This window comes from Meriones unguiculatus, chromosome 3 (genome assembly GCF_030254825.1).
Source record: "Meriones unguiculatus strain TT.TT164.6M chromosome 3, Bangor_MerUng_6.1, whole genome shotgun sequence".
Classification (NCBI taxonomy): domain Eukaryota; kingdom Metazoa; phylum Chordata; class Mammalia; order Rodentia; family Muridae; genus Meriones; species Meriones unguiculatus.
This window is the reverse complement of record NC_083351.1, coordinates 21,772,063-21,796,643: the sequence shown is the minus strand read 5'-3', so window position 1 is coordinate 21,796,643 and position 24,581 is coordinate 21,772,063. Positions and strand designations below refer to the sequence as shown.

The window sequence follows — 24,581 nt, the reverse complement described above, 5'->3', positions numbered from 1 at the left end:
CAGCCTACACCTGTGCAGGGCAGAATGGGGTAGGCATGGCTAAGGTTCCCAGGTTTGGGAGGACAGAGAGGATGACAGGAGAAAAAACCACATGGGACTGGAGAAAGGACCCTAATGATGGCATGGAAAGGCCTAGATAAAGAATAAAAGCAAGTACCACGGAATTATGGATGAAAGGTAGTTCAACTGAGGAGGATTAAGGTGGATGGCACTGGATGGGGCTGGGAGAAGGATGGTGATGGATATTCAGACAGTGTAAATGAAAGATCTGCCTGGCCAAAGGTAAACAAGCCAATTATAAACCTAACAGGTGCCTGTGTCTTTTTATTTGTGATAGTGGGTTAAATACCGCTGTGATAACGACAGGACTAATAAACAATAAACGTTACATAGCCCAACACCTCTGTTACCTTTTGTTTACTACAACACGAAGGTGCCTACAACACAGGCCAACCCAGAGCAATGCAGAGTCTGGGTGCAGAGAGAGGCCTGAATAATAAAAGTATTCCTTATTACTGTCAGCCAGTGGGGGTCAGTGAAGAGGGAAAACCGGACAGCTGCACAAAATGGCAGACAAAGAACTATTTTTAACAAACTAATTTATTTCTCAGAGTCTAACACCTGGAAGCAGGCTCCTTGTGCACATGGAGAGTCAGCTCCTTAGGCCTCAAACTCAAACTCAAAGTACTGTGGGTCGAAGTAGTGGATTCGGACGTAACCGTCTTCACCGCCGCTGCTGTAGCTGGAAAGAGATGGACAGGGACTGTCAGATGCTGCTGTGGGAGGGGAAGCCTGCGCAGAGCACACAGCAAGTGGGCAGAGACCCCCTGGCCCTGCCATTGAGATCAGACCCTTCAATGGGGCTATACCTCTTGCCATCAGGATGGAAGGCAACACTGTTGATAGGACCAAAGTGGCCCTTGACTCTTCCAAACTCTTCCTCAAAGGCCAAATGGAAGAACCTGGAGAGGGTGAGTAGTTATTAGTTATTATTATTATTTATTCTCAGTCTCTTTCCAAAATACATTAGAGGCAGCATTCTACAAAATGAAGACTGCTCAGGCAAAATTCTATGTAACAAAATTAATAAAGGAGAGAAATTAGAATAAAGGGATGGAATAGGATGAAGTTAAAGAAACCATGACTTCACAAACATCAGCCCTTCATGTGGCGATCACCAGGCGTTTACAATGTGGGCAGGACTCTAAACCTTGGCATTAATCTGATGTGAGTACACTATCCCTGCCACTAAATAGTCGAGAATCCCGGGACAGAGTCTCACGTAGCCTGGGTGAGCTGGGAGTTGGCTGAGGCCAACCTTAAAGTCACGGTTCTCCACCTCTACAATGACCCGAACTGTACCACAGGCTTGGGGCCACCACCCGTGGGTGGTGCCAGGGACATAAGCCTGGTGTGCTAGGCAGGCACTTTTGTCAGCTGCATGTCCAGCTGAGTTCATGAGCTCATCTGCTGCTTTAGGCATCTGCCACACTCCCTCTGTGTGGTCAGGAGGCTTGTGTAAATTCTGAAAGGCATCCTCCATGTGCTTTCAGTGTTAGAGCTTGCTTCTCCTTTACCTGGCCTCAAACTTGCCAATCCTGGTGGAGGTTGTTGTTACGTCCATGGCTTCCTGACCACCTCCCAGCACCACCTAAGGAAAGAAAGTCCAGTGCAGCCTTTGTCCTCTGCTTTTAATGCCTCCCACCCAGATGAGAGGATCCTCACAGAGGGGCCGGCCGACAGCCATTTCAGTACCTCCTGCCCAGTTCCCTGGGCTACCCGGTCAATCAGCACTGTAACAATGGCAGGATCCCCACTCTGCCCGAAACCACGCCCCCCACCCACCATTTCCAGCCTAACTGTTGCGCAAACACCCAGACTGCAGAAGCTTTAGCAGGAAGCCTGAGCTGCTCTTCTTACGTGGTCATAGTTGGGAGAGAGGGCAGCTGAGTTGACAGGTCGTTCTGTTCGGAAAGTCTTCTGATGTTCAAGGCTTGTGGAGTCGAAGAGCTGGAGAGACGGGAGGGGAGAATGTGCGATGGGCACCTCTTTGGGCAGGTCAGGCTGGTTCAGGAGGAGGGCAAGTGAGCTTCCCCCAGACGCCTTACCCAGGCTCACCTTAGCTGTGTTGTCCTTGGATGCGGTGACAAACATGGTCATATCTCTAGACAACTGGATGTCATTGATCTGCCGGGAGTGTTCCTTCACATTCACCAACACCTCTCCAGACTGGAGGAGGGGGAGGAGTCAGACTTGCCGGAGTCCCACTATTCCCCAGAAACCCGAGACAAGCCAGACTTCCGACTTTACCCCTTCTTTACCTCCTCAATCTAATCTCTTAACCCTAGCCAGAAGAGGGCATCAGATCCCAGTGTAGATGGTTGTGAGCCACCACGTGGTTTCTGGGAATTGAACTCAGGACCTCTGGAAGAGCAGACAGTGCTCTTAACCACTGCGGCATCTCTCCAGCTGAGATATATTTTTAATTAAAAAAAAAAAAAAAAAGTATATGTATGGTGTGTGCCTGTGTATACATATGTGTCAGGTGGGAGGAGAACATGGAATCCCCCGGAACTGGAGTCACACGAAGTTGTGAACTGCCTGATGTACTAGGAATGGAACTCAGGCCCTCTGCAAGAGCACCAAGTATTCTTAACTACTGAGCCGTCTCTGTGGGCCAGGTCTTGCCCCACTAAGTTTTCTAAGGTTGGCCCTGAAGTCACTCTAGCTTAGGCACACCTGGAACTCTTTTCTCTTTTGAGACAAACTTTCACTATGTATGCCTCACTGGCCTGGAACTGGCTATGTAGACTAGGCTGACCTGGAGCTCAGAGCCACCTGCCTTTGCCTCCCAGGTGCCGGCACTAAAGCTGTGCGAGGAACTTTCGGTTGCCCGGTTTCACAGGTCCCACCTGATACTGTGCGGGTTACGGGTGTACCGCCACCCAGCTATATGTATAGCCAGTGCTGCTAATCACTGAGCCGTTTTCTCCAGCCTCTGGGAGCTGTACTTATTTTCCATGACTCCATGTACCTGGCACCTCCTCTGTGACAGAGTACACTCGGATTTAGCTGAAATCTTTCTGTGGCATAGACTCAGCCTGACTCATGTACTGACTGTTTTTAAGCTGGTGTCTGAGTCTCACTGTTTGCCTAGGAATCTCACATAGCGCCTACTACTCCCTAGGGGCAGGAAAATGCTTATTTGTGACCACCATAACATGTCCTGAGTACTAGGCGACACATTTCTCAATACCTTAACGTCACTTGGTAACACTTGGCCCCTTACCTTGGCACTATACTGGTTGAGCTCTCCACTCTCATGGCCTGCAATGATGCACTCCCCCAAGGGCCCCCAAACGGCACTGGTGATCTTGGAATCATTGCAGGGGATCTTCATGTAGGGCTCATTGGTGTCTGTACACAGAGCAGAGGTCAGGCCCTGGGCTCTGAAGCCTCACCCTCCACCTCAGCCCTCGCTGGTCCTGCCCTCACCGATCTGGCTCCGATCCCGAAGATCAAAGAAGCTCACGAAACACTGGTAGCCCATCTGCTTGTCGGTGGAGAACATGATGATGTTGCCTCCGAAGTCAAAGCCACACGTCCGGACGGCTGAGTTGGTCTTGAGAAGAGCCAGCTGCTTCCCTGGAGATGGGCAGAGTCTGGGTTACTCTTTTCTAATATTATCACAGGGAAGATCCGTCACAGTCACCAAGTCTCACAGTGTTTCTTCCCTGATGGCCTCAGGCCACCACTCTTCTCCCCACTGCTGGTCTCTAGCTGCCTTTCTAGCCCCTTCCCCTAGCACTTCATGAATTCTGCTAAGGTGGCCCTATGCATGGTAGGTTCCAAGATAGGTCTCCTGTGCAGAGTCCATTTCTCCTGAATGCCCCAACATAGAAGCAGACACATAGCAATCACTCAGCAGCAAGAATAATGACCTCCCCTCTCACTGTCACAGCTTCTACTGCTTGGACCTTGTTCAAACCCACCAGTCCACTATTCTTCCCTGCTCAAACTCAAGTTTTACAGAACTTTTTTTTTTTTTTTCCTGAAAAAGCAAATGACCCAGGCTTACCTGTTTCACAGTCCCAGAGACGACAGCTGTTGTCAGCTGAACCAGTAAGGACATGTTTGGTGTCCCCTGAAGAAGGTGTTAAGAAACATGACTAGGGCTGAAGAAATGGTTCAGTGCTAAAGAGCACTGGTTAGGGGGTGGAGCGATGGCTCAGAGGTGAAGAGCACTGTCTACTCTTCCAGAGGTCCTGAGTTCAATTCCCAGCAACCACATGGTAGCTCACAACCATCTATAGTGAGATCTGGTGCCCTGTTCTGATATGAAGGCATACATGCAGCTATTGTATACATAATAAATAAATAAAATTGTAAAAAAAAAAAAAAAGAGGTTTCAAAAAGAGCACTGGCTATTCTTGTAGAGGACCTGGGTTAAATTCCAGCACCCATGTGGTAGCTCAGAACTCCAGTTCCAGGGGATCCACTGTCCTCTTATGGCATCCAAGAGTACTAGGCCCACATATATACATGCATACAGGCAAATCACACAGAATAAAATAAAAATGACAAGGGCTGGGGAGATAGCTCAGTGGGTAAAGTGCTTGATGTGAAATATGAGGACCTCAACTGGGATCCCCAGCACCCACAAAAGACTCAGGCGTGCCTGCAGTTACAGTGCTGAGATGAAGACAGGAAGTCCAGAGATTGACCAGACAACTCTAGCTAACCAGTGAGCTCCAGAACTCAAGAAAAGGTTATTTTTAGTTTTTGTCTCAAACAAACAAACAAACAAACAAAAAACAAATTGGAGTCAGGCATTAGGAACACACATCTTTAATGCCAGTACTTGAGAGGCAGGTGAATCTCTGAGTTTGAAGTCTACACAGTGAGTTCCAGGGCAGCCAGGGAGGGCTCAGAGGTTTGCAGCATTGGCTACTAGAGGACCCAGGGAAGAATCCCAGCACCCACTTGGTGGCTAACAGCTGTTCTAGATGCCTTCCGAACACACATGGTAAACAGACACACGTGTAGGCAAAACACCCCAACAAATAAAACTAAATCTTTTTTCCCCTTGGTTCTTTGAGATAGGATTTCTCTGTGTAGCCCTGGCTGCCCTGGAACTCTGGAACTCACTCTGTAGACCGGGCTGGCCTCAAACTCAAGAGATTGATCTACCTCTGCCTCCTGAGCACTAGGATTAAAAGCATGTGCCAACATCGACTAGCTAGAAAACTAAATCTTTAGGAGATAAAGAAAAAGTTGAAGAATGATTGAAGACAACCTGATGCTGACCAGATTTATCACCCAGACATAAATACACACATACAAAAGGAAATGACTAAGTCCGCCTGCGTCCATGTCCTCTTGGAAGCCATCAAAGCATCTCCTAGTTCAGTCCCAAAGACCCCTTTTACCTCAGTGTTCCAAAACTCGACCTTTCCTGTCTCCCCAACAGATGATCCAACTGGCAGTAGGGAGTGTTAAATTCTCTAGACCATTCTAGCAGGTCAAATTTCCATCCTCCAAGTCAGCATCTCCAGGGTTGGCCCACCCACCGCAAAGAGGATACAGTCCGCATCCACACACCACACAGCACCAGTGTGGCCCATGTAGGTGCCTAGCCTCTCGCCATTCACAGAGTACCACACATTGACGATCTGGAAGAGTGAAATGACAGAACGCATTACATCCCCGAAAAAGCAATAGCTTACTTTGCCCGATAAACCCTCTGTAGACTCCAGCCAAGCCAACTCTGACTTCTGCTCATTTATTGATAGAAAGGTGATCTAAAAGACCAGCTCCTGGTTCTTCTCCCTTCCTTAGGTGAACAGCAGCAAAGCCAGGCCTTCAGAAGATCCTCATCATCTACTTTTGTCTAGACGCAGCATCCCTCTGAAGAACCAAAGGCTAAGCGGAGGTCCAGTCTAAAAACACCTTCCATATCCTGCCCATTTGGGAACAGATGGTAGTACGGACGTACTGGCTCTGGTGCTTCATCACTAGCCCACCATGTGATCTTAAATACAGTGCTTCTTCCCTTTAAAAGGCTAGGACGGGGGCTGGAGAGACGGCTCAGAGGTGAAGAGCACTGGCTGCTCTGCCAGAGGTCCTGAGTTCAGTTCCCAGCGGCCACATGGTGGCTCACAACCACCTGTAGCATCTGTGATGAGATCCGGTGCCCTCTTCTGGCCTGCAGGCATACATGCAGGCAGAATACTGTACACATAATTTTAAAATATATATTTTAAAAGACTGGGACAAGCTGTGCGTATATAGCACACACTTCTATTCCCAGGACCAGGAGGCTGAGGCAGGAGGGTGGAGAGGTGAAGGACAGCTTGGAAACATACCTCATCCCCACCAACAGCTTTCTTCAAAGGGTAGCTGTGAAGCTCCAGTAAAATGTCTATGAAATTTAAAATGTAAGTGACTCACGCCATGTATAGTGAGGAGCTATTTACAAGAATGACTTCACTTTATTGAGGGAGGTACTTAAACTGTCCACGTTTTATTAAAAGGGAAAATTGTAGTTTAGAAAGTTAAATGTCAATGGGGAGCGGTGGCACACACCTGTAATCCCAGCACTCGGGAGGCATTGGCAGGTGGATCTCTGTGAGTTCGAGGCCAGCCTGGTCTACAAGAAGAGTTTAGGAGAGCCAAGGCTATGCAGAAAAACTCTGTCCCCCAAAAAACAAAAAGCTAAATGTCGTGTTCAAAGTTACAGCACTAGCAGATGCAGGAGACTTCAGACTCCCCACCGTTAACCGTCAGTTTACTGCCTCCGGGTGCAAATGCTTCAAAGGCAGCACCCAAAGGGGCTGTGCACCAAGTATCAATGTGGGGTTGAACAGACCAAGCTAGGCAGCCTAAATCCCATGTCCTTTTCCTCCTTCCCCCTTTTTGCTTTACGGTGCTAGGGATCCAACACAGGGCTGGGTGCATGTAAACCTCTAATCTGAACTACAACCCCAAGCCCTCGTAATGACACTGCTCACTGCCATGGACCAACTTTATCTTCTAGGTTGTCGGTTCTGGTTCTTCCCATCCTCAGAGTTATTAGAGCTGGCCCTGTCCTTGTCCCCACTCCCACTTTTACACAGTCTCTTATTTATCTTCTCCCTGGGTCCTCTTTCTTTCCAACCACCAACTTCTTCCAGGTGTCCCTGGCAGGATGCTGTCGCTAACCTAGCCCGGTTTGGGTGGTTGTCCTTGCTTTTTAGAGGAGATGCCCACAGGTGGCAAAGCTCATTCACCCATCACCCCGGCGGCGCGAACTCGCCCCTCCGGCTGTCCCGCCCGCCCTCCCTCCCTCGCGCGGCTGCTCACAGGGTCTTTGGCCACAGTGAAGAGGAGGTCTCCTTCGCGGTTGTACTTGATCTGCGTGATGGACCGCTCATGGCCCTGCAGCAGGATCGGCTTCTGTGGGGACAGAACCGAAGTGTCAGTGCCGGGAACCCCGTCCCACGCTGACTAGGACCCCAAGACCGCGGCACCCCGCGCCTGGAACTCACCATCCTGGTGGTGACGCGAGGAGAGAGGCAATGTGAGTAGGACCGGAAGAAGACTAGAAGTGACTTCCGGATGGAGGGACTCCGCCCCCTCGCTCCCGGAAGTAGAAGGGCCTGGCGTTTCCATGGCGGCTTCCCTGGGTGGGTAGCTGGCCCCGCCCCTCGAAGGGCTCCTTCCTTGGCTATGGCAAATTTTCTCACTCCCCGGCTACCTCTGAAGCCTCGGGCTAGTAAGCCCTGGACCCTGGTCCTTCGGACTCAACTTCCGCGGGCTTCGGGGTCGGGTCCTCCCGGCCTATCGCAGCGGGGCGCTCGGCGCGGGAGGGAGATGGAGACGGTCCGCCCGGGTGGAGGATGCCGGAGAGGGCCTGGGTGACTCTGACCCTTTGCTTTCAGGGCAGGTGCTTGCCCTGGTGCTGGTGGCCGCACTGTGGGGTGGCACGCAGCCGCTGCTGAAGCGTGCCTCCTCCGGCCTGCAGCAGGTGCATGAGCAGACATGGGCCCGGCAGCTGTTGCAGGAGATGAAGACTCTCTTCTTGAATACTGAGGTGCGTCTTGGACCGCCGCTCCCTTGGAGGAGCCGCTGAGCGTTTGGTCCCTGGTTGGCCAGGTTCTCAGCCCACCTCCTACTCACCAGAAGCTCCCGGAAGAGTCATTTCTCCTCTGTGAGCCTAGGCTCATCTTCGGTAAAATGGAAATTTTAATAACTTATGTTTAGTGCTGATATAAGAATTGAGGTAAGATACGTAAAACACTAGCATTCGGCCTAGTACTGCATATATGTTCAGTCTATGACTGCTATTTAAATTCTTTTTGTAGATAGGGTTTCTCTGTGTAGCCCCGGCTATCCTGGAACTCGCTCTGTAGACCAGGCTAGCCTCGAACTCAAGAGATCCGCCTGCATCCGCCTCCCTAATGCTAGGACTAAGGGCGTGCGCCTCCACCGCCCGGCTCTCTGACTGTTATTAATGTCACCCTATCAGTTATATAACTGTTGTGAACCTTTTCAGAAGCTTCCTTTGGGCCCAGCTTGCCCTAGGGTAGAGCATTAAGGCTACCGAGAACTGCCTACACCAATGGCTGCCGATGTAAGCTAGCTAGATATGCAGCACTCTCAGAGACAAGGGGAAGGAGGGACATACGGATGAAGAACAGTGTGAATTCAGAGGAGAGAGATGGAACTGGAGGACTTGGAGTGGGCTTCTTGGAAGGGGTGCCACTGGCACTGAAGGCCTTTTACCTGTAGGGAAGATACACGACGATAAGGGATAGGACATTTTAGCCATAGCGTACTTTGAATGTGTTTTACTCTTTGCTCTAAAGGGTCTTCAAATACATTAGCGTTCCCTCGGCATTTATAACCATCCTTCCCCCCGGGGGAAAGCATACATTACAAAACTACAAAACTGAGTTGTGAGCCCAAAAGGGGTCAATATCAGATATCCTGCACATCAGATTTTTACATTACAATTCATAATAGTAGCAAAATTAGTTATGAAGTAGCAATGAAAATAAGTTTAAGGTTGGGGGTCACCACAACATGAGGAACTGTACAAAAGGGTCGCAGCATTAGGAAAGTTGAGAACCGCTGTGCTGCATATGTAGGCGGTCACTGACAGCTCTCTTCTTTTCCAGTACCTGATGCCCTTTCTCCTCAATCAGAGTGGCTCCCTTGTCTACTACTTGACCTTGGCCTCAGCAGGTAGGTCTCTGGCTTGGACCCCCTCTGGGATGGGGGGGCCATTTTTCCCAAAGAGAACCTGAAACACTTGCACCTGTCAGTGAGGGAGAGCGCCTGTTTCTGGTCCTTCTCTGAGCCACAGGGCAGTGAGGTATGCGTGTGTGGCAGGCACTACGGCTGGCCTGCAGCAGCCAAGGGAAGGCACATGTTGCTGTCGTAAGTCAAGACTTGTCTTACTTATTTTGGGAGGAGGGTTTTTTTTTTTGTTTTGTTTTTGTTTTTGGTTTTGGTGGTAATTTTTCTTTGATAGTGTAAAAATTTGGGGGGGAGATAGGTTGGTTTTTTGAGGCAAGGTTTCTATGTGTAGCCCTGGCTGTCCTGAACTCCCTTTGTAGACCAGGCTGGCCTCAAACTCATAGAGATCCACCTGCCTCTGCCTCCTAAGTGCTGGCATTAAAGGTGTGCACTACCACTACCCAGCAGTTTTCATTTTTTATTATATTTATTTTGTGTGTGTGTGTGTGTGGTTAGAGAACAAGTTTTCAGGGTAGGTTCTCTCCTGTCACCATGTAGATTCTAGTAATGAACTCAGATCATCTTGATGAAAAGTGCCTTTACCCACTGAAGTCTCACTGGCCCCTTGTTTGTCATTTTTGAGACAATCGCCCTAACTCAGGGTGGCTTCCAAATCATGATTCTCAGGCCTCTGTCTTCCAAGTGCTAGGATGATGGATGTTCACCAAATACCCATGTACCTGATGCTCTAATGCCTTTGGTCCCACTGTACCTACCTGCTTGGTCTGGAGTGAGTGCCTTATTTGAATCTTGGGTTTATATAGCGGCTTCATAGCATTGTGAAGGTTAATTCAGCGTATGAGAAGAATCTTGCTGAGTACGTGACATATAGTAGAGGCTCAATAAATATAAATATCCTTTCTTCAAATGTTTGTTGACTGTTCCTACTACATTAGATTACGTATTTTATTTATATCATGACCTTCTGAAACAAGCATGTTTATCTTCATTGAGGAGAAGAAGTTATAACACTGGACAATTTACCATGCTTGCCTTAAGCCCAACAGCATGTTAGTGCAAAGGGATTTAAAGCTTCATATTAATGGTTATATGCTGGACATGGTAGCTCATGTCTGTAACCCCAACAGCCCGAGGTTGAGGCAGGAAGAGAGCCACAAGCTCACAGAGGTTTAGTGAGTTCTAAGCCAACCTGTCTCGAAAAACCAACAAGAAACTCTGCCCACCCCCAGGTTTTTGCCTTTGAACATCTGCAAAAGTCTCCTAGCTGTGGTTTTGTCTACCCTAGAGTCAATTGCCACAAGAGGAGGAAAGGACCTGGTACGATGGCCTCCAGATCTCATACTTGAGGTTCAAGTAGAGAGAGTCAGTATTCATAAGGCTTTAATTACTGGGCTGGGATGCAGCTCATTTGGTAGAGTCCTAACCCAGCATGCATGAGGCCCTGGACTCTACCCCAGCTCCCAATAAACCCTCAGGGTAGTTATTAGCTGTAGTTCTAGTGCTTAGGAGGTGGGCCCAGGAGTACCCTAACTCAGGGTGGCTTCCAAATCATGATTCTCAGGCCTCTGTCTTCCAAGTGCTGATAGGGTCCTCCTGGCTAATAGCAAGTTCAATAGGAGCAGCCAGGAATACTTGAGAGCCTGTCTTACGAAAACAGAGGGAAAGGGCTCCACAGGGAAAGGCGCCTACCACCAAGCCTGACCACCAGACTTTGATGTCTGGAACATAAAAGGTCAGAGGAGTGAACCCACTCCTGCAAGCCATCCTCTGCGCTCCACATGTGTGGTTGGTGTTTCAACATCTCTGGCCTAATGTAGCTCCTGTGGGGAGGAGTTTGGGACTTACTGTCCCTTAGCTGCATCTGGCTATTTATGAAGTTTTTATTTTTTATTTATTTTTTGGTATTCTGACACAGTTCCTCTGTGAAGCCCTGGCTGTCCTGGAACTCTGAGATCTGCCTGCCTCTGGGATTAATGCTTGTTTATGAAGCTTTTATCTTTCAGTTTTAGGGCTCAAATACAGGGTGTTTGTTAAAATTAGAGCAGCCAGGCATTGTGGAACATACATGTAATCTCAGTAGTTAGGGAATATAAAAATGAGGGTCAGGAGTTCAAAGTCAGTTGCAGCTACATAGGAAGTTTGAGGTTAGCTTGGTCTACATGAGAAACTTAACTCAAGAAAAAAGAAGAGAGCTGAGCAAATTGCATTTGTAAAAAAAATATAAGACTATTTTATATATATGAGTATTTTTGCATGCATAGATATGTGTGTACCATGTCCTGTTTGGTGCTCACAGAGGTGAAAAAAGGTCTTCAGATCCGTAGAACTGGAGTTACAGAGAGCTGTGACCTGACACGTGGGTGCTGGGTGAGCACTTAACCTCCCCTCCATCTCTCTGGACCCTTATGATTGTTAAAAATTTATTCATTATGTGTGTGTAGGTGTTTGTGTTCCTGTGCACACGTTGAGGTCATAGAACAGCTTTTGGCAAGTGGCTCTCTCCATGTGGGTCCTATAGGTCAAAGTCAGGTTGTTAGGCTCCGTAGCAGGCATCCTTACCCACTGAGCCATCTCACCCATCTCTCTAGCCTTTCTCAAAAAGGAAAAACCTTAAGTATATGGCTTTAGTGTGTTTCCTTTACAGCAAAGGTCACAATGCTTCTGCAGGGCTGTGAAAATGCCGTGCAGGGCGCAGAGCACCCAGGGAGTGCCGAACCGCAGATGAGCCCTGTGCTCGGACTTGCGCTGCTGTATGCTTTGGTGCCTGCCTGTCCCCATGAAATCTCCATTGCCTCTGAGTGTAAAGACCTCATTCTTGAGTTTGTTTGAGGTGAGGTTTCTCCTTGCAGTCTTGGCTGTCCAGGAATTTGCTGTGTAGATCAGGCCGGACTCACATTCACGAGATCCACATGCTCTGCCTTCTGGGATTAAAGGTGTGAGCCATAGGAGGCTGGAGAGATGTTTCAGGGGTTAAGAGCACTGTCTGTTCTTCCAAAGGTCCTGAGTTTAGTTCCCAGCAACCACATGGTGGCTCATAACCATCTATGATCTGGTGCCCTCTTCTTGCTTGCAGGCAGAACATTGTATAAATAATAAATAAATATTAAAAAAAAAAAGGTGTGAGCCATCATGCCTGCTCTTGGTTTTTTAAATGATCTCATTCTATAGCTAAGGCTGGAATTCAGGTGTAACCCAAGCTGGCCTTGAACTCCTGCTTGTCTTCTTGTCTCAGCCTCCAAAGAGCTGGGAATACAAATGTGAGCTACCACATTTAGTAAGATCTCATTTATGTTATCTAACCAGGCTGGAGAGATGGCTCAGTGGTTAAGAAAACTTGTCCTTACAGAGGACCCCAGTTCAACTCCCAGTACCACATAATGACTCACACTGTTCCAGAAGGTTCTGACATTCTCTTCTGACTTCTGAATGTACAACACAGGCATAAAAGCAGAACACTCACACACACATAAATCTTGAAAAAAAGGAAGAAGCAACTAAGCTGGTTGCCCTCAGAGGTCAGATATCCATTCCAGAGGCCTGAGGAAGCACTGAACGTGGAGGCAGGAGATCTGGACCTCAGCCCTGAGCCTTGAATCACTTCTGTGGAAATGAGCTCATTCTCTATGTTGTTTCTCGGAAGCAGTCTTCCTTGTAACCCTTGTTGGCCTGAATAGCATTCAGTATGTAGACCAAGGTGTCCCTGAACTTGAAGCAGTCCTCCTGCCTCGGCCTCCTGTGTGCTGGAAGTACATGCACATGCTGCTTACTTGACCGTGTTGTGTGATCTTGTGTGTGTGTGTGTGTGTGTGTATGTAGCATGTGCATGAGTGCATGTTCATTTGTGCACGTGCATGTGGGAGCTAGAGGTCGATGTTAGGTGTCTTTCTGAATTACACCCCAGGTTAGTGTTGGAGACAGAGCTCGCTGGTTGTCTGTCCTGGCTGCTCCAGGGCTCCCCCATCTCTGCCACCCCTATGTCCCAACACTTAGCTTACAGATACACGCTACCTTGCCCAACCTTTACATGGGTGCTGGAGCAGCCCGAGCTCAGATCTCCATGCTCTCATGCAGGCGTTTTATTGAGCATCTCCCCAGTGTCCATTTCCCCACCTCCTCCCTTCCCCCCCAAGACAGGGTTTCTCTGTAGCCCTAACTGTCCTAGATCTCTCTCTCTGTAGACCAGGCTGGCCTCAAACTCACAGAGATCTGCCTGCTTCTGCCTCTTGAGTGCTGGAATTAAAGGCATGCACCACCAACTGGCTGCCCATCTCCCCTTTTTAATAGTCTTGCTATATGGCTCAGGCTGACCTCAAACTTGGGATCTTCCTGTCTCAGTCTCCTGATGACTGGAATTACAGGTATGTTCCCCTACATCTGCCTCTTGATAGGTATTTATTTATTTATTTATTTATTTATTTATTCATGAGATAGGATCTTACTATTTAGCCCCAGGCTGGCCTTGAACTCACAGAGATCTGCCTGCCTCTGCTTCCAGGGTGATTGAATTAAAAACTTGTGTCACCATGACTGTCTTGTGCTCCTTTTGTAAATGTGGTGATGGTGGGGCTGGGGAGATGGCTCAGTGGTTAAGAGCACTGACTGCTCCTCCAGAGGACCTGGCACCCACATGGCAGCCCACAACTGTCTGTAACTCCAAGATCTGACACCCCCACTCAGACATACTTGCAGGCAAAACACCAGTGCACATTAAAAAATGAAAAAAGTGCCGATGGTGATGAGGAGAGAAGAGGGAGGAGGGGGGTGTTGCAAATATTCTGTCCCTAGAAAGCACTCCCTGCATCTAGGGATTTTTCTTGTTCTGACTGCCCAGATCTGACTTTAGCTGTGCCCATCTGTAACTCTCTGGCCATCGTCTTCACAATGATTGTTGGGAGGATCCTCGGAGAAGATATTGGTGGAAAACGTAAGCTGCATGTGGGGATGGCTGCTGGGTGAGCTTGTCCCCCACGGGTGGGAGAGGAGAGGCCTTCCCTTATCTTGCCCTTTGCTCTGCGACAAATCTCCCCTATCTCCCTCCTCCACCACCTGATTCTGGGCAATCTGGGGACAGAGGCTGGGGTGGGGATCAGGCACCCATCGTCACTCTTTCCTTGGCCCTGCTGACCCCAGCCCCTTGCTGTTTTTCTTTATCTCAGAAGCAGTGGCCGGCATGGTGCTCACCATCACAGGGATCATGTTTTGCATCACAAGCTCGGTGACCAAGACCCAGGGCCAACTGTAGGCCTCTTGAGCAGGCCAACCTGTCCTGCAGCTCTGCCGTGCTCAGCTGACTCTGGGCACTGAGGTACAGGCAGAGTGAGACACTGGCTTAACTGCCTCCTCTCCTGGACCACATCTACCTCAGGGGTGAACAGCACTGTCCAGAGTTGAGGACAACCGAGGCTACACAGGAGAGCCCTGCCTCAAAAAAGCAAGCAAGCAAGCAAACAAAGCAACAACTCTGGGAAGGTTGTGTAACCTTGGGTGGGTGGATCTCTGAGTTCAAGGCCAGCCTGGGATACAGAATGAGTTCCAGGACAGCCAAGGCCACACAGAAACCCTGTGTCAAAAACCAAAGGAAAAAAGGGGGCTAGCACTGGAGACTGCACACACACTTAGCAGCCTCTGCCCCAGCAGCCCCAGTCTTCCTGCTGTCAACTCAGGCAGCTGTTACCTGGCCTCTATCTAGACCTGCTGGCCTGCTCTAGACTACGGAGTCTGCAGAGCCTTAGCCACATGGAAAGGGCTGGCTGCCGCCTCTGAATCAGGACTGTCTGGCAGACTCCAAAGCCCCATTACAGTGCCTTGGCTGGCCGACGGTGGAATTCAGGGAGAACCCCTGGAAGAAAAGTGAAGTAACCAGCTCTGGGCAAAAATGCAAGTAAATACACAGCTGCATGCTGATCAGCACCTGGCTACAGCAAGCACCTGGCCAGCAGCAGCTCTCAATAAACCTGCAGCAAACAAAGCTTAGTGAAGCCAGTTTTATTGTGCCATGCCTGCTCCTGAACATAGTAGACAGTGCTTTCTCAGGCAGAATCACCTAAGAAGTAACCTCCACAGAACTTCCTGGGCTATGACCTGGAAGGAGCTGAGGAGGCATACCCAACTGTGAGCCCAACCAGCCATGGCTTCCCAGGACCAGGCTGCTGAGGGCTGGGGCTGGAGGTGGCTTGGAATGGTTGTCTCCAGTTTCTGTCTGGAGCTCCTGGCTCTTAAGATGGTGGAGCTTGGGCGGAGGCTGAGGTTACTGCTTCAGGCTCAGGCTGGTGTTGCAAGGACAAGGCCTCTTCCACTGTCTCTGCTGCCCTCTGGTGGACGTGTAGAAATGTACAGTGCTTTGTGTAATGCCCTGTTTGCATGGACTGCCAGAGGTCCCCAACCCAGGAAAGGAGCCTACTAGAAATTAGAACACCTCACAAGGAAAACAGGAAGACAGGTTTTCAGACTTAGGTGTCCTGGGAAGTCACTGGGAAGATGAGCCTTGGAGCTCAGACTTTGGTCAGACCTGCCCATCTAAGCGTAACACTTGCCGGTGTGATGGCTTACCTGATCCACAGGCTCCTCCATGTGGGTGTTTTCATCCTCATCCACTTCCTGGGCCCCTGCAGTCTCCTTCCTTGGGTGTGGCACCCCATACACCCCCTCAACTCCTAGTAAGGAGGCAACACTGGCTGCCCAGGCTGAAGGGCCCTCTGCCCCTGTGCCTTCACCGGCTACACCAGTTCCTTCCCCTGAGCCTTGTCCCACATTCTCCAGCGTCGCAGAGGGTGGCGGGGAAGCTAGAGGCCAGCCTGTGGCTCCCAAATGAAACTCGTACCTCTGAGGCTTCATGGCTTTAAGCATTGTCTTTCTGTTTACTTTTCAGGTAAGTCCCTATGAAAGAAGCGAGGGACTTGGGCCGAAGGTGGCTCGTGTACCAACGTGTGTGCTGTGTGAGCCTGACAGCCCGTGCTCAGTGCTCTGAAACCCACGCAAAGGTGGGCGGAAACAACTGACTCTGTCCTCTGGCCGCTGCGTGATGAGCCACGGCATTCAAATGCTCATGCACATATAGCATGCACACACAATAATGAATACGGAAGTAAATAAAAGAAGCAAGAGCAGGGCTGGAGAAATGGCTCAGAGGTTAAAAGCACTGGCTGTTCCCCCAGACGTCCTGAGTTCAATTCCCAGCACACACATGGTGGCTCCCAACCATCATATAATGATATCTGGTGCCCTCTTCTGGCATGTAGGGATATATGCAGGCAGAATACTGTATAAATAATAAATAAATCTTTTAAAAAAGAAGCAGCAGCAAGGGCGATGCAGGTAGAGGAGGGGACATAGCTCTGCTGAAGCATTCTCCTGCTGCAGACATCCCCCAACAGCAGCAAGGACCACCCTGTCATATCAGAGGATCTGAGTTCCTGCACTCATAGCATGTGTAAGCAAGCAGGGGGTAGGGATGAGAAGGGCCAGGCCTGGGGCCTCCTCACCTGATGCAAATGAGAGAGTAGAGAGCTTGCCTCCTGGCTGAATGGGCTGCTGTGATCTGGCATAGAAAGTGGATGGCTCAGTTTCCCTGGGTTCCTTTGAAGAGGGCTGGGCTGCCTGGCCCCTGTGGCCCTGGGCCTACAGAAAGGACAGCGTGTTAGAACCCCATATGTTGACTCCTCACTTCTCCTGCTCCCCAATCATGCTTGAGTGCGCCCTGCTGCCTTGGGAGAGGCTGTGTGCCCATCTTAATCTGCGTCTTCCCTTGCTGCCTTTGTTCCTATCGGCCATCTCTCCAGGAATAGTGCAGCCAACGCTGGCATTCAAAGCTGCCCAGTGAATCCAGGCTGCTTTCTCCTCTGGTGCCGCATGGTCACCTGGAATGGGATGGTGAGGGAAGGGACCTTGCTATGCCAAGTAGCCAGTTCCAACATCCAGCCTAGTGAGGCATTTGGCATGGCCCGTGCTACTCTCTGTCACCCTGAATGAATGTATGCTTGTGATCTCCAGCTCCCACCCCAAGAAAGGGGGAAGGAATCACAGCTTCACAGGATTCAGCAGATGACGGGGTAAGGCTGGAGTGCTCTGCCACTCCCCTCCCCCATGCAGGTGCTCCCACTGTCACCTACCCCCTGCCTGTGGGATTTACACTTCAGGCCTGGAGGACACCTGCAGCAAAATGGGTAATGGGTAGAGGAGAGCAGCCATAGCTCCCAGGCCAGAGGACACTTCCTCTGCTGTGACCTCTGACCCTCCACCTCAAACATACCAGCAGCCCCCGCACAGAGAAGGGCTGGGCACCAGCAGCTCCATATAGGGGAGGGCCTTGAACTCTTCTTCTCCAACAGCCACATAGTAACGGCCACTCACCAGAGCAGCCCCCGTGGACAGTGGGAGCCCCTCGAGGGTGCAGAGTCTGGGGGGAGAGGTAATAAGGGCTGGTGGGTAAGAGCTGCTTCCTGTCCCGAGTTCCATCACAGGGCCTTCTGACTATGGTCCTCTGGGCAACAGTTCACCTAGGCTCTGCCCTGACTAGGAAGCCTAGGTTAGGGAGCCCCTCCACTGGGACACAGAAGTCCTGCTGAAGAGAACCTGCCTTCCCTTGGCCCCGGGAGCAGGCAGAAGCAGTGGGGTCCCTCAGGGGTGCCCGTTCTCCCTGGTCCTCATACTCACTGGTGAACAGGCCCACTCTGTAACTCGGCCTTCTCAGTCAGCAGCTTCAGGACTGTTTCCCAGTCCTGGATGGCAGTCTGGGACAGCTTCAGACTAAAGGGGGGGTTTAGCAGGTCCCCATTCCTGAACACACTGAGACAAAGACCAGCCAGGTAAGGGGAAGGATCCCCAAGACTCCCTATGTGTGAAAAGGGGCCCAGGAACCAAGTACCATCCAAGAACCACTTAGATGTTGGGTTTTTAATCTTCCCTCTGTAATAGGGGCTCCTGGAAAAGGCCCACTCCCATGTCTTGGTCTTACTGAGGCACAGGTCTGTTCCCCCACTCCCTGATGCTGGCACTCACTGGATGTAGCAGGGGCTGTGTGCTGGCATCCACTGTCCAAAGGCCCCATCACATGGGCGGCGAGACATGGGAGGCGCCTGAAAGCAAGTTAGGGCCTCAAGTGAGAAGTTCACGACTTTGGTTGGGCCTGGTTAGTTCTAAGAACATGGCGTGAGCAGGCAGGAGCCAGACTTGAGCAGGAGAGCGGGTGAGTAGGGACAAGTCTGGTTATGGCTTTCTGAAAGGAGCATCTGTATCCCCCGAGTCACTTAACTCCCATCCTCTGCCCTGGTGTTTCACAACTCACTCCTTTGGGGACCCTGGCCTGGGGATTAAGTGTAAAAGGCTGGGACTGGGCAGGGGATAGTGTCCTCAAGTCCCATGACCCAGGGCGGCAGCACGTTCTGGAGTGCCTGTGACTTGCTCCCTGAACTGACAACCCTTGCTGCTTCCAGGACCCTTTTTCACCAAATTGGAACAGTCTGGGGCGGGGTGGCTGGGAGGCTGTCTCCCCCAGGACTTACTCGTTGTTGCCTGTTCTCCCCACCTGGGTGTTTCCTTCCAGGAGGCAGATAGCTGAAAGGGCATGGAGGTCCCAGGTCACCATAAGGAGGTCTGGACCTCAGCCAGCCAGGTTTGTGCCCAGCACAGCCAAGACTCCATCATCACCAGGGCTGGTCTGAGGAGCCCTTTCTGCAGGTTGGCCTTTCCCCTGGTAACTCCGAGATGAGGTGGATGTGGCAGCCTCTAATCGAGCACCCCTCTGGCTAGGTGTTGGTGCTGCACACTTTTATATTTAGTTATTTTTTGAGACAGGGTTTCTCTTTGTAGCCTTGGCTCTCCTGTAGACCAGGCTGGCCTGGTCTACAAAACTCATAGGTCAACCTAATCTACCTAGTGAGATCCAGGCCAGGCAGGGGAACAAAGTGAGATGGAGATGGGAAGATGGAATTTCTCAAACAGTCCAGGCTAGCCTCCACTCAGGGCGCAATGGAAGAAGACTTTCAGCTTCTGACCCTCCCAACTCCATGCTCCGTGTGCTAGGATTATGGGTCTACAGCAGTTACCAGCCTGGCTCCAAAAGCTTTCATTTGATCTCCCACGCCCACCCCGCACCCCCCATCTGTTCATACTTTCCCCCTGCTGTAGCTAAGCATCTCAAACTCTCCCTTAGGCTGGCCATCGTCCTCTGCGGGAGGAGGTCACCAAGCAGTGGCTGCCCAGCACCCCACACATCTCTCCTCACTGGAGCATCCTGTCTTTTTGAGCCAGGGACATACCTGAACCTGCCTTCGGATCCCTGAGCACCAAGTCACGCTATCAGTCCAGGAGCTTTTAGGCAAACCACACTGCTGGAGGCCATCACCTGGCCAGAGGTGATTTTCCATTTTGTGTGATAGTCAAAGAAGTGGCTTGTTGAAATTCACACAGGAAGTGACTTAAGTCCAGATACCTCTTTCCTGCCGCTATGGTAAACTACCCCACTGACTGCTCAGAGCAGGGCTTGGAAGCTAGGTCTGAGTTGGAAGCTCTGGTCTCATTTTTCTTCCACTTTGGAAGACAGTCTCATCTTGCAGAAAGAGATGGCCCTAGCCTGACAGGAGTTTCAGAAGCTTAAGCACAGCAGGGGGAGTGGCGGGCAGATTAGTGTTTGGCGATGGATGGAGGCGATAGGGCTTTAACCAGCAGCTCTCAGGGCTTGAGAGACAAAGAGGCATTTTGCTAACAAGCCCCACCAACCACCTTTGAGCCTACATGGAGGAAGGAAAAAACTGACTCTGGCAATTTGTCCCCTGACCTGTGCACATGTAAGCACAAGAACATGTGCACGCACACAGAATTAAAAGGGCTGGAGAGAGAGCTACTCAGTTAAGAACACTTGCTCTTCCAGAGGGTGAGTTGATTCAGCACTCTGGGAGGTGGAGGCAGGGAGTTGGAGGCCAGCCTCGTCTACAGAGTGAGATCCAGGACAACCAGAAAAACTCTTGTCTCAAAACAATTTACTTTTAAATGAGACAGGGTCTCTCTGTGTAGCCCTGTTTGTCCTGGAACTCACTCTGTAGACCAGGCTGGCCTCCAACTCACATACATCCACTTTCCTCTACCTAAACAATGATACCATTAAAGGCGTGAACCACTATGCCCGATTTCAAAATAAAAAAAAAAAAAAAAAGTAACTCTAAACAAAAAACAGAAAGACATTCAACTTGCAGGATTGTCCCCACAGGCTGGTCCTGGCTGTGGTGGACTTATCTTTGTAACAGAATGCATGTTCATGCAGCCTTAGGGTGGTGTGTCAGTGTGCCCCTGCCCTCTCCCAGGCTCTGGGAAAATAGGCCTGCTGGTTTGGGGGCGAGCACTGGAGGCCGTTGACCCACCACCTTCCACAGGCGCTTTGGCCTGCCCCAGCCCACTCACTGGAGCTTGTGGAAGCGTTCGAAGCCAGCAGCCACGTACTGCCCTCCGTTCTGTAGGTCAGCCAGGTCGGTGACAGGGTGGCCGTCGCTCAGTGTGTAGAGGGTACGTACAGCCAGTGGGGCCTGCACGGCTGATGTCACCTCATACAGGAAAGCGTCCATGGTGGGGTAGCGCCGTGAGGTCACCACCAGCTGGTGGCCTGGGAAGAAGGGGTCCCCATTTCGATATACCAGCACCCTCTTGGCTGCCATAGTATGTCCTCACACACAGACACAGAGCTGTTGCTAAGCAACTAAGCCAAGGCTGGGAGCTGTGCCAAAGGTGGAGTACTGCCCTCTCGCCCAGGAATGCTTCAAGCACCTTGGACAGGAACATTTGCCAGCCTCAGAGCCTCAGATCTGCCTTTGATGGGCCTCCCAAGAGCAGGATAGCTATGATCACTTTTGTCATTTTGTTTTGCAGAGCTGGGATCAAACCCTGGCGCCAATGTGAGAGGCAAACGCTAGCACTGAGCTGGCTTTCCAGCTTTGGCTAGTCACGTTACAAAAGGAAGACCTGGGGCTCCATGAGAGGGAAAACAGATCCCCACACGGATGTCCAGTCTTCGCCAGGGCCTGGCTCCTCTGAAGAACCGAGGCCGAGGGCGATCAGCCCGGGGGCTCTTCCCCAAGAAGGATGGCTAACTTCCTTGGCCCTGGCTGCTAGCCGACTCTGGGGATGATACTCCATGTCAGTGGGGTGAGGTGGGGTGGGGGCGGTGGTGAACCAGATAGCCCAGGATCTGCCTTGCTCAGAGTAGGAGATAAAAGCAGACAGGTTCAGAACCCAAGAAACTTTTATTCTCCACAATCCTCCTACCCTGCTTAGCCCAAGAAAAGGTGAAATCTGGCTTAAGTCACCAACAGAGGATAAAAGGGCACATCCTTCATTTTTCTCCTACTGTATCTGCCTAATCCTGCAGCTTCTCTTAGCCTCACAGCCACCAGTGGCCAGGGCCAAGGGCAGGAGATACAGGAGGTATGAGGCAGGACAAGGGCCTGCTTCCCTTATCATCTTTTCATAGCATCCCCTTTGAGAACCCTTCCTGTCCTGGATGTCCTGGGCTTGCCTGAGGTTCTGGGTTCCGTGTGATCAGCCCCTCCACTGGTCCTCTCTCACGGAAGCCCAGCTCTCCAGCAGTCTTCATGTCCACAGCAGAGTCCTCTGGTTTTCCCGTCCTTCCTGACTAAGCTTGCTGGTAGTCCCCTGACTGGAACTGCTAGCACGGGGTTTGGCCCCTGGGTGGTTTAGTCCTTCTGAGATCCAGGCTACCACGCTCCTGCCCTACCAGCGTCCCATCCCGTATCATGTGGTCTTCTGAGATACTTGAACTATATGGCCCGGCTCTTTGGCAGTCAGCCTCTTTGTAGCTTGGCTTTCTGGAATATCTGTCCTCAGTCTCTGGGTTGTCACAGAGTGTGGGCAGTTGTGTCGAAGACTTTCCAGGACTCCTAGGTTTGGGGTCCCCATAGGTCTGATCCTCTAGGAGTTTCAACTGCTGTAGGCAGGTATCATTAAAGGGCTGTCCTATGAGGTCTGGCCCTTTGGTGACCCTGTCCCCTCCAGCCTAGCTCTCTAATGCTGCAGGCAGCTGTGGCCCAGCCTTCCTATAGCAGAGTTCCCTGCCCTTAGCCCCAGCAGTGGCTTTGCCTACCCTGGCTATACTGTCTGGGGATTTCTGGGGCTTCGATCTGCCCGTGTGGCAGGAGTCATCTGCACGAGGTGGCTCTCCTATGGCTCTGTCTCTATAGGAATGGTCCTCCAGAAGGCTGCTTGATTGCAACCAGGTTCTCTCATGGGCCTGTCCCCTGGGCTTCAGGCACATGTTACTAGGCTTGTCTGTAGTCTGGCTTGCTTCTGAGGATCTCAGTGTTTGCTTGAGAATTAGGTACTGTTAGGAACGAACAGAAGCAGGCTTGCTCAGGCATAGCAGAAGGCTCCTCCACCCCATACCCCTGACACACAGAAAGGGCTCTCAGTGCCTACCTCCTTTCTGCTGTTGATGGCCTGTTGTAGCCATAGCAGTTCCATTGCCAAGTGGTTGCGCTGGTCTTGGAGCTCCTGTTGGCTCTGGGATAATCCTAGATCTGTGACATCAAGAGAGGAGGACAGGAAGGAGAGTGCCTTGAAGGAGAGACACTGGGAACTAATCTAGCCTTAGATTCTGGCAACCCTTCACTGTATTCTCATCAAGCTAAGGGAAGGAGGTGGGGGAGTGTTGCAACTTATCTTGCACATTCTTTCATGTTTCAGATGGGAGGCTGAGACCCAGAGAAGGTCCGGGCTTGCCCTGATCTAGCAGAGAAGTACCTGCGTTTTCCACCTTGGAGATGGAGGTGTTCCCCTGGCTAGCTTTCCTGCCCTGCTCAGCCTGAAGCCAGGGGCTGTCATCTCTGCAAAGATGTCCTGGTTCTGCTGGGCTCTCTTCTGTCTTCTTCAGCACCATCTTTTCCCGGATGACCTCTTTTTCAGAGCCCTTACGTGGGAAATGGCTCCATAGTTTCTGCTCTGGGTTTGGTATTTTCTCTGCTTTCCAGGAGCAATGAGATTTTGCCTTGTGAAAAATCAGAGAGGTATGAGAATGGCAGTGCCCCCCCCCCGCCATGTCTGGAAACCATAGTCTACTGGGCACGGGCACGTGGGTCAGATTAAGTATTGGCCTGTGAGGAGGTGAATCCAACCTCTCTTTCAAGGCCTACTGAGGCTTTTGGCAGGAAGAACGGGCTCCAGCCTGGCTGGTAGCACACACATCCCTAATCCCAGCATCTGGGAAGGACGAGGCAGGAAAATCTGTTGAGTTGAAGGCCAGCTTGGGCTATGTATCAGGCCTAAGCAAGCCAGGGCTACCTCGTGAGGCTGTGTCTCTGAAGACTTTCGGAGCTGGCTGGAGACATGTCTCAGTACTGAAGGAAATATGCTCTTTCAGAGGGTCGAGGTTTAGTTCCCAGCACCGCATGGTGGCTCACAGCTGTCTGTAACTCTAGTTGCAGAGGGTCTAACATCCCCTTCCGAAGTCCGGGGCGCCAGGCACACACATGGTGTACAAACAGCAGGCAAAACACCCACACACATAAAACAAATCTTCAAAGAGGGGGGACTCCACCGTTCCCTAGAACCCTGTACCAGTTTTGCTGCCACCCCCACCCCGGGATGTGTACTACCTCTGGGAGAAATATTGGCTTGGGAATCCAGCCCCCAGTCCAGTGAAGCGAGCCGAGGTCACCCTCAATCTCCCGTACAATCGCCTCATACTCAGCTCGAAGGCTCTGGAACTGACGTCGGACCAGAAAGCCCCGGATGCCGGCCTAATGTGGAGAACAAGCGGGGAGGGTGCCTCTGAACATTTTTTAGGAAAGGGTTCTCTTGGCAAGCACGTTCGATTCTGTGGCTATTAGCAGCTGGAGAGTCAAGCCCAGGGCAACATACAGTAGTTCAAAAGGGAGAGAGAGCTTTGATGTTCCTGGACAGGCCATCCCGGAGAGAACACGGTCGTGGGGTGGGGAAGGGGCGACTATGTTTTGGGGTTCTAGGAGGTGAGGAGAAGACGCTGGGCTGGACCCTGATTCGAGATTTAAGGTCCCTCTAGCTCTTCCCTAAGCACTCCCCAGCTGGGCTTTCTTCAGTGCAGTGCAGAGGACGCGCGGGTAAGGTGGCAGCTGCACCTCGCCGGAAGGTCCGGGCCCCTGACCCCAGGTGCACTCGCAGCGCCGTCCTGACCTGCAAGGCAGACACTTGTCGAAGGAAGACCTCAGGCTCCATCTCGTCACCAACCGCCCCGTTCTGGGCGTCGCCCGAAAGCGTGCGTCTGCGCGGCGAGTCTTCCGGCGGCGCCGCTCCCGCGCAAGCGCAAACACAGGGCCCCGCCCGCCGTTTGCAGTGTCACGTGCCAGGCTCCTTCCCTCTGACCT

The 24,581-nt window shown here is 51.2% G+C and overlaps 4 protein-coding genes across 9 annotated transcripts; 1 reads left to right on the top strand and 3 right to left on the bottom strand.

Annotated features, from left to right (window-relative positions):
- Nucleotides 1–582: 582 nt before the first annotated feature.
- Eif3i (eukaryotic translation initiation factor 3 subunit I) lies at nt 583–7,664 on the bottom strand. The gene is made up of 11 exons (XM_021636851.2): nt 7,527–7,664; nt 7,342–7,434; nt 5,585–5,672; nt 4,079–4,144; nt 3,496–3,645; nt 3,290–3,417; nt 2,119–2,229; nt 1,921–2,010; nt 1,578–1,651; nt 870–962; nt 583–742 (listed from the first exon to the last, which is right to left on the bottom strand). Exons 1-11 carry the CDS (start codon nt 7,527–7,529, stop codon nt 661–663), a joined length of 978 nt encoding a protein of 325 aa, XP_021492526.1. The 5' UTR covers nt 7,530–7,664; the 3' UTR covers nt 583–660.
- Tmem234 (transmembrane protein 234) lies at nt 7,607–16,533 on the top strand. 4 transcript variants are annotated; one of them, XR_009590586.1, is made up of 6 exons: nt 7,607–7,664; nt 7,920–8,071; nt 9,159–9,225; nt 14,072–14,164; nt 14,397–14,545; nt 16,109–16,533. XR_009590586.1 is itself a non-coding variant. In XM_021636894.2 (5 exons), exons 1-5 carry the CDS (start codon nt 7,649–7,651, stop codon nt 14,480–14,482), a joined length of 411 nt encoding a protein of 136 aa, XP_021492569.1. In that variant the 5' UTR covers nt 7,607–7,648; the 3' UTR covers nt 14,483–15,208. The 4 variants fall into 4 exon arrangements, 2 of the variants coding, with proteins under 2 accessions (XP_021492569.1, XP_021492561.1); XR_009590587.1 differs by having other exon boundaries at nt 14,397–15,121; XM_021636894.2 differs by lacking the exon at nt 16,109–16,533 and having other exon boundaries at nt 14,400–15,208.
- Dcdc2b (doublecortin domain containing 2B) lies at nt 15,211–23,014 on the bottom strand. 3 transcript variants are annotated; one of them, XM_060379487.1, is made up of 11 exons: nt 22,984–23,014; nt 22,660–22,760; nt 20,635–20,833; nt 18,741–18,792; nt 18,238–18,314; nt 17,893–18,024; nt 17,489–17,635; nt 17,349–17,388; nt 16,722–16,857; nt 15,790–15,893; nt 15,211–15,551 (listed from the first exon to the last, which is right to left on the bottom strand). In XM_060379487.1, the coding sequence occupies exons 2-11, from the start codon at nt 22,691–22,693 to the stop codon at nt 15,456–15,458; spliced, it is 1,017 nt and encodes a 338-aa protein (XP_060235470.1). In that variant the 5' UTR covers nt 22,694–22,760; nt 22,984–23,014; the 3' UTR covers nt 15,211–15,455. The 3 variants fall into 3 exon arrangements, with proteins under 3 accessions (XP_060235470.1, XP_021492549.1, XP_060235471.1); XM_021636874.2 differs by lacking the exons at nt 22,660–22,760; nt 22,984–23,014 and having other exon boundaries at nt 20,635–21,325; XM_060379488.1 differs by lacking the exons at nt 17,893–18,024; nt 22,660–22,760; nt 22,984–23,014 and having other exon boundaries at nt 20,635–21,325.
- Iqcc (IQ motif containing C) lies at nt 21,452–24,566 on the bottom strand. The gene is given in 6 exon segments (XM_021636840.2): nt 21,452–21,904; nt 21,906–22,564; nt 22,660–22,760; nt 22,984–23,227; nt 23,835–23,978; nt 24,391–24,566. Coding segments are annotated over 6 exon segments (1,278 nt in total). The 5' UTR covers nt 24,433–24,566; the 3' UTR covers nt 21,452–21,816.
- Nucleotides 24,567–24,581: the final 15 nt, after the last annotated feature.